This window comes from Otolemur garnettii, unplaced genomic scaffold (genome assembly GCF_000181295.1).
Source record: "Otolemur garnettii isolate 467f Iridium unplaced genomic scaffold, OtoGar3 scaffold00007, whole genome shotgun sequence".
In the NCBI taxonomy this organism is placed as follows: domain Eukaryota; kingdom Metazoa; phylum Chordata; class Mammalia; order Primates; family Galagidae; genus Otolemur; species Otolemur garnettii.
Window position 1 is genome coordinate 12082945 of NW_003852402.1, and position 7567 is coordinate 12090511.

Consider the following 7567-nt stretch of genomic DNA (forward strand, 5'->3'; position numbering starts at 1 on the left):
ACCCCAGGCCCGGAGAGCCTCGTGGATCCTTAGTTAGGCAGAGACTATCTAAGCACACCTCCAAAGTTGGGTACAAAAATTTAAAGGTTAGCTACTTCCAAGGTTGGATACCTGAGGGACATTCCCATCTGTTCACCCGTGGCACATCAGGGCGACAGGCATGTAAATCACCCTTTCTCCCTCCAACTACCCCACCGGCAAAGGCAGGAGGGAAACTCAGCTCTTTCTGACTCCGAAGCCCCAAGGTCCTGGCCCCTGGGCTCCGTCGCTGCCCCGTTGGGTCTCAGGGAGGGACTGAGGCGCGAGCTGGGAGGGGAGGAGGAAGCCCGACGCCCAGGACTTGCCTGTCGCTCTGCGGGTGCTCCATCGTTAGGGGACGGTCACGCTGGCTGTTGGCTGCTGGCTGCTGGCTACTGGCTGTTGCTGGCGGCTGGCTGCCGGTTGCTGGCTGCTGGCTGCGCGGACGGCGGCGCTGGAGACGCTCGGCAAGAGGCGGGCAGTGACTGTGTGGAGCTCAAACCGCGCCGCCCATTTATGCTCGGGGCGGGTCACGTGAGCCCGGTGGAACAGCTGATGCCCACTTTCTGGCCCGACGTTGCGACACCCGCAGGGGCCCCAGCGCCCCGCCCATCCCGGCCAGCGCGGGTGGAAGGGAGTAGTCATATGACCCTTGGAAAACAAAGCCTGGCCACAGGACGTTTAGCGAAAAAATAAACCAACTTAAGGAAATGTGAGCAGCTCCCGGGTCTGGGTGTGATTGTGCCCCTTCCAGAACACCCCACCCCACGCACCCCAGGAATCCAGAAGGTTCCAGAGCGTTAGGAGGCAGCACTGCTTAGAGCAGGAGGCTGGTCAGCAACATCAGAATCTTAGCACCCCAGACCCTGCAGTGTCCGGCTGCTCTGCCCCAGAGTTTGCTCCCTAAAATATCACCTCCTCCAGTAACCTCATCCTCAGCTGACAGCCAGCCTGCTCACACCCTCCTTAAATGTATATTTAGGGCCTGGCTTATGAGCACCTACTATGTACTGTTAATATGGTCCATCCCCACAATTACCCTGTGGGGGTAGATAGTTCCCATTTTACAGGTGGGAAAACTGAGGCTCAGGGAGATGAAGTGGTGTGCCCAGGGTCACACATAAAGCAGGAAGCCAGAGTCCAGACCTAGAGAGGAATGGAAGTCTCCACCTGCCTCCTCCATACTCTGATAGCACTTGGTACACATCTGGCCTGGGACACCTATCATACAAACTGTCTACCTGATGGACATGTGGGACATTCTCTCAGTGTTTGTCAGCTCTGATTTGTGTCTTATCCCCAGTGACCACTTAGGGACTGGGGTGGAGCTGGCACTCACTGATAACCTGTTGAATTGATTCTGCATGACAGGGACTGCTCCCGACTAGGGGGACACAGTGTCACCGGATGAGCCCAGTTGGCAAAACAGACCAGATGATTCCTGAATTCTCTTCCCAATGCCACAATTCTCATTCTAAGCATTTTTGGTTTTTTTAATTAAGGTGACCTTCAGTCTTGATAATGACTAGAAATGGAGGTAGCAGGTGTCCTCTGCCTCCCCCATCCCATAAAGAAATGTGAGGCCAGGCCAAGTGGCTCACACCTGTGATCCTAGCACTCTAGGAGTCCCAGGCCGGTGGATTCCCTGAGCTCAGGAGTTTGAGACCACTCTGAGCAAGTGTAAGACCCTGTCTCTACTAAAAATGAAAAACTGAGGCAAGAAGATTGCTTGAGTCCCAAGAGTTTGAGGTTGCTGTGAGCTATGACTCTACGGCACTCTGCCAAGGGTGACAAAGTAAGACTCTGTCTAAAAAAAAAAAAGAGAGAAAGAAATGTGAGTGTACCAACTTAAGGGTTATCTTCCCTTTACAAATGAGGAAATTGAGACAGAGAGATTAAGATAAGTGTTTAAACTCTGGCAGCCTGGCATGAAGACTTCAAAACTTCCTAGAAACCAGGCAAGTGCCCAGAGGCACTTCCAAGATTGTTTTATTTTTTCATTTTTTGAGACAGAGGTTCACTTTGTCACCCTCAGTAGAGTGCCATGGCACCATAACTCACAGAAACCCCAAACAAGCTATCCTCTTGCCTCAGTCTCCCAAGTAGCTGAGACTACAGGCACCTGCCACAATACCCACCTATTTTTTAGGGATGAGGTCTTGCTCTTACTCAGGCTGTCTTGAACTCCTGAGCTCAGGCGATCCATCCACCTCAGCCTCCCAGAGTGCTAAGATTACAGCCATGAGACACCACACTCAGTCCCAAGATTCTTTTTTTTAGACAGAGCCTCAAGCTATCCCCCTGGGTAGAGTGCTGTGGTATCACAGCTCACAGCAACCTCCAACTCCTGGGCTCAAGTGAGTCTCCTGCCTCAGCCTCCCAAGTAGCTGGGACCACAGGCGCCCGCCACAACGCCTGGCTATTTTTTGATTGCACCCATTATTGTTGTTTTCGTGGGCCCGGGCTGGATTCAAACCCACCACATTAGGTGTATGAAAGTGTTCTTGGACCCCTTCAAGGGGTGCTTATCTCTTACAGTGTATGTGGCTGGCGCCTTAGCCACCTGAGCCACAGGCGCCGAGCCCCAAGATTCTTTTAGAAAGGATCATTCTCCTTTGCCCTCTAAAACTTCACTGAAAATCAACTGACAAAAGGCAGAAAATCAACTGACGAAAAGAGAAAAGGCTTACAAAATTTCATTTTAACTTGCACAGCATGGAGAATTGTAGGAGAATGATTATCCCATAACCCAGGGATACAGCAGATTCTATGCCCTTTTTCATAAGGGAGGGAAGAGATGGGGGATGCAGACAATTCTGTGTTTTTTTATTAGAGCTGGGATCTCATCTCGCTATGTTGCCCAGGTGGTAGACAATCCTTTTGAGGGACAGCAAATCAGGGAGAAAGACTAGACCTGGGAGATAGAAGGCAAACATTGTGCAGACAGAGGTAACTATGGCTGGAGCTGCCCTCAGAATAGTTGGGAAGTCTGTGTATAGAGATAACTCCCACGCTGTTCTCTCCCCCAGGGGTTGATCTTTCCTGATTATTTGGGGAGATCTCTAGAAAGAGGTTTTAAAACAATCTGGAAAGAAGTTTTCTTGGTCAGATAAGGACATTTCAGAGAAAATGCCATATCCGAAGGCAGGAGTAGGAAGAGGTGGAGACTAGGTTAGAGGGACCTTCACTCTGAGGCCTGTGATCTGAGTCCTCTCAGAGCATCAAAGGGCCTGTCTTAGGGTGTCACTTTCCAAGCCCCAACAACAGCAGGTAAAGCCCAAAGACAGGGACCTTGTCTGCTCTGCTTTGTAAATGCTCAGAGCCTGAAACAGTGCCTGGCAGGTGGCAGGCAGTTAATACTGAATGCATGAATAGACATACACTAGGAGGTCCCTTTCTGGGAAAAATATTTTTATAATATTGCTAGGCTGATAGAAAGAACTGGAACCAAGCTATAATCCCAAACCGTGATCCTAGCCAACCTTATTGAGTGCTTGCTTTGAGTGGATAATTTATGTGTGTGACCTCATCTGATTTTGACAGTAACCCTGCAAGGTATGTACAATCATCAGTTTCATCTCCATTTTGGTCACATAAACACTGAGGCACAGAGAGGTTAAACAATTTTTCTAAGTCCCACAGCTAGTGATAGCAGGGCCAGGATTCAGCCTACAGCGGTTTGAAGCCAGCCTTCAGACTCCTGACCACCACACCCCAGCCCCTCTCACAGAGGGTCCAGGGATTAGAGGAGACGATCCTGACGGTCTGAAAGCTTGCCACCTGCATATCCAGAGCCTGTCAATTCAGGGGCCTCAAAAGATGAAGCTCATGTTCTCTGACCCCTTTCTATTTAATGCAGGGCAGCAGAGATCCCCCCCCCAAGACGGAGAGAGACTTGGCCAGGCCACACCTGCATTACAGACAGAATGTTAAGTGATCCAGAGTTCCAGCGTCCTGGTCCAGGCTTGTTCCCTTTTCCAACAGTTTCCTGGGAGCCTAAGACTTAGCTAGAACAGACTCCCCACACAGAGAATGCTTAGGTGGGGGAGGGCAGGAGAGGCCTGGTTCTCTCTTCTGCCCCAGTACTGAGTGCCCGGCACTTTTCAGGCTAGTTCAGTTTCCTGACTTTTCCTTTCCCTTCCTCAAGCCACCAATTGATGCAAATGCTATTCTTCCTTCTCCTGTAGTGGGTTGAATAACAGCCCCTCAAAAGACTTCCACACGCTAATCCCCAGAATGTATAAATAAATTACCTTAATTGACAAAAGGATTTTGCAGATGTGATTAAGTGAAAGCTCTTGAGATAGGGAGATTATCCGGGATTATCCTCAGGGGCCTGCTGTAACCATAAAGGTCCTTATAAGAGAGAGGCTGGAGGGTTAGAGATACAGAAGGTGATGCGTGCTGCCAGGAAAGCAGAGGGACCAGAGAGATTGGAAGATGCTGTGCTTCCAGTTCTGAAGATGAAGGACGGAGCCACCAACCAAGGAGTGCAGGCAGTGTGTAAAAGCTAGAAAAGGGGAAAAAATGGATTATTTTCTGGAGCTCCAGAAGGAACACAGCCCTGTCGACCCACATGAAGACTTGTGACCTGCAGAACTCTAGAGAATAAATCGATGCTGTTTTAAGCTACAGTGTTTGTGGTGCTCTGTCGTAGCAGCAATAGGGAACTCATACCCTATTCAAAGCCTGCCTTACTCATTCCTGGATGGATCCTAGGCTTTGGGAAGCAGAGAGGAACAGATAGAGACCCTGAGGACCCTGGTGGTGATGGGAGTTCTCCCTCCACTCCTTCTCCTGCTTTCCTGGTTATGTATCCTAGCATGATGTCTGCCACTCCCCATTCAGGCTTTACTTTGGAGATAACCCACCACTCTCTTCTCAGGGTTTTCTTTTTAGAGGCAAACACTTGGGCAGAGACTATGGGCCAGCTCTGTGTTTGTGCTGAGATCCAAAGCTGAAGATGATAGGAGCCCACCTTGACAGAGCATGTGTGTGTACTCAGGAGCCTAATGGAGGAAGTCTAAGAAGTAGGGACGATGACCCAAAAGAGGAGCAGGCCACACAAAACCCACATGGGGATGGTAACTGGAAGGCGACTTTGAGTCTGCTCTGAGCCATGCATTCTCCCAAGCATGGTCTCATTTAATCCTTACTGAATTTAGGAAGTGGGGGCAGGGTTACTATGGTGGGCAGAATAGCGCCCCCTAAGATGTCCATGGTCTAGTACCTCAACCTGTGAATATGCATAGGTTTGAACAGGTTAATTACACTTTGCAGATGTAATTACTGTTACAGACCCTGAAACAGGGAGGTTATCCTATCCTAGCTTCTAATCACACAGCCCTACTTTCTCTGGCTGGGGGCAGAAAAGAAGGGGCAGATGCAGAAAGCAAAGAGATGCTAAGTGTGAGGACTCCGAGCTGCAACAGTAAATCAGGGGCAGGTGGGGTGAGAGGCATGGAAGGCAGAGGGCAAAGGCTCCCAGGCTGGCAAGGGCAGAGCAGCAAGGAAGTCATGTGGCTGGAGCAGAGAGAGGGAGGGGGAGGGGGCAGGTCAAGAGAGGAGGACGGAAAGAGGTGGGGCATGGACCCCCTGGGGCCTCTGTGGGCTGTTGAAGGGAGCTTTGGGGGAGGGAGTGTGGGACGGAGGCTTTTGAGAAATGATGCAATCTTACTTAGGTTTGGTTTTCCTGGGATCAGTGGTAAGGGTAGGACTGGACTAAAGAAGGCCAAGGGCAAAGGCTGCCTGGCTTCATGATGTGGCCTGGACCAGAGCGGGTGAGGACATACATAAATTAAAGGGACATGCAGAAGAAAGAGAACAGGATGAAGAAAGGAGTCAAGGAATCTCCAGTTATGGGTCCACACAACTGGGAGTTTTGGGGGAAGCACAGCAGCCCAGTTTTGGGCCAGTTAATTTTGAGATTTATGGGACAGCGCTCTGCAAACAATGTAAAAATTAGAGATAAACAAGAGGCCTCTGCCCTTTTCTATAAGTTTCACTTCCTACATTAAAGCTGCCCTTGAACTGACCACCCAGAGAGAAGCTGCAGAAGCAGCTGGTGACTCAGCAAAATCCGCCTTCCCTTTATCTCACAAGTCCCCCCTCCCAACCATGACACAGCAGAAACACAGCTGCTGGGAGGAGGACAGTGGAAATCAGGACTCAGCATTCCCAAGGCGCTGTGGGTCTAAAAACAGAAGTGGCTTGGGCTACAGGAAGGGGGTCAGGGCAGTGGCTCCCAAGCTCCTAATAGTGAAAAATAAAAGTGAGGCACCAGTTGAGGGGTCAGAAGAGTGGGGAGACCTGGCCTTGGTGTTTGTGAGCAGGGAACATCTCAAGTCCATAAAGACATTGAAGGCCCTCCCGACAACACTCATGCCCCACACAGACCCAGAAAGGACATGTCCCTGACCCCACTGCAGGACAGGGCCCCAGTGGTGATCGGCAGCCTAATTGCTCAGCCACAGGCTGGGACACAGCCTTCCTCAGCAGAGCAGAATATGCCGCCCCCAAATGTGTCATGTGGGATACGGATCAATCCTTATTCCTTATTTGAGCTGAAGGCAATTGAGAACAGCAGATGGCAAAACAAGGTCTTTGCCTTTTCCCTGTGTTTGTCTAAAAGTGGGCTGACTTCTTTTTTGAGACAGAGTCTCACTCTCACCCTGGGTAGAGTGCTGTGGCCTCATAGCTCATAGCAACCTCCAACTTTTGGGCTCAAGTAATCTCTTGTCTCAGACTCCTGAGTAACTGGGACCACAGGCGCCTACCACAATTGTTTTGTTGCAATTTGGCCAGGGCTGGGTTTGAACCCACCACCCTTGGTATATGGGGCCAGCACTCTACTCACTGAGCCACAGGTGCTGCCCAAGTTCATTATTTTGATTGTGGGGGTGGTTTCATAGGTTTTGAATTGTGTCTAAAGTCATCACATTGTGTGCTTTACATATGTGCAGTTTACTGTGGTCAATTTTATCTTCTTGAAGCTCTGAATGAAACAGATTCAGCCCAGCCTTTCCTAAAGTTCTTCCCCTCACCTTATGGGGCCCTTCTATTGACCTCCCTGTGCCTGAGTTGCCCCCACCTGCACCCGACCTGACTGTGAGTTCCTTGAGGCCAGAAAGGACCAAGGCAGATTCACTGCCCTATGCCCAGAGCCTGGAACAAGGCAGGCATTCACTACATATCCGATGAATGAGGTTTAGCAAACAAGGTCAACTTTCCTGCCTAAAATTGCACATCTCACCTGGGATTTAAGGAGCTGGCCCTGAAGCTCTCTTAGGCTCCACAATTCCAGGTTCCAAACTTTTATTCTTTTCTTACAAAAGTAAACTTATTTGAAATAATTTCAAATGTCTATAAAAGTTGTAAGTATACTACAGAGAATTCTTCTATACTTTTATCCCTGCTCACCAGTTGTTAGCATTTTGACACATTTGCTTTATTGATAGTCATTCTCTTTCTTTTTTTTTTTTTTTTTTTTGAGACAGAGCCTCAAGCTGTCCCCCTGGGCAGAGTGCCGTGGCATTACAGCTCACAGCAA

The 7567-nt window shown here is 49.7% G+C and overlaps 1 protein-coding gene across 1 annotated transcript in view; it reads right to left on the reverse strand.

Annotated features, from left to right (window-relative positions):
• Nucleotides 1–439, reverse strand: part of HMOX1 (heme oxygenase 1) — a 9730-nt gene extending 9291 nt beyond the window's left edge. Inside the window, exon 1 of the mRNA XM_012801170.2 lies at nucleotides 345–439. Within this exon, the coding sequence (XP_012656624.2) occupies nucleotides 345–367 (23 nt within the window). The 5' untranslated portion in view covers nucleotides 368–439. The remainder of the gene's footprint in view (nucleotides 1–344) is intronic.
• Between the last annotated feature and the right edge of the window lie 7128 nt (nucleotides 440–7567).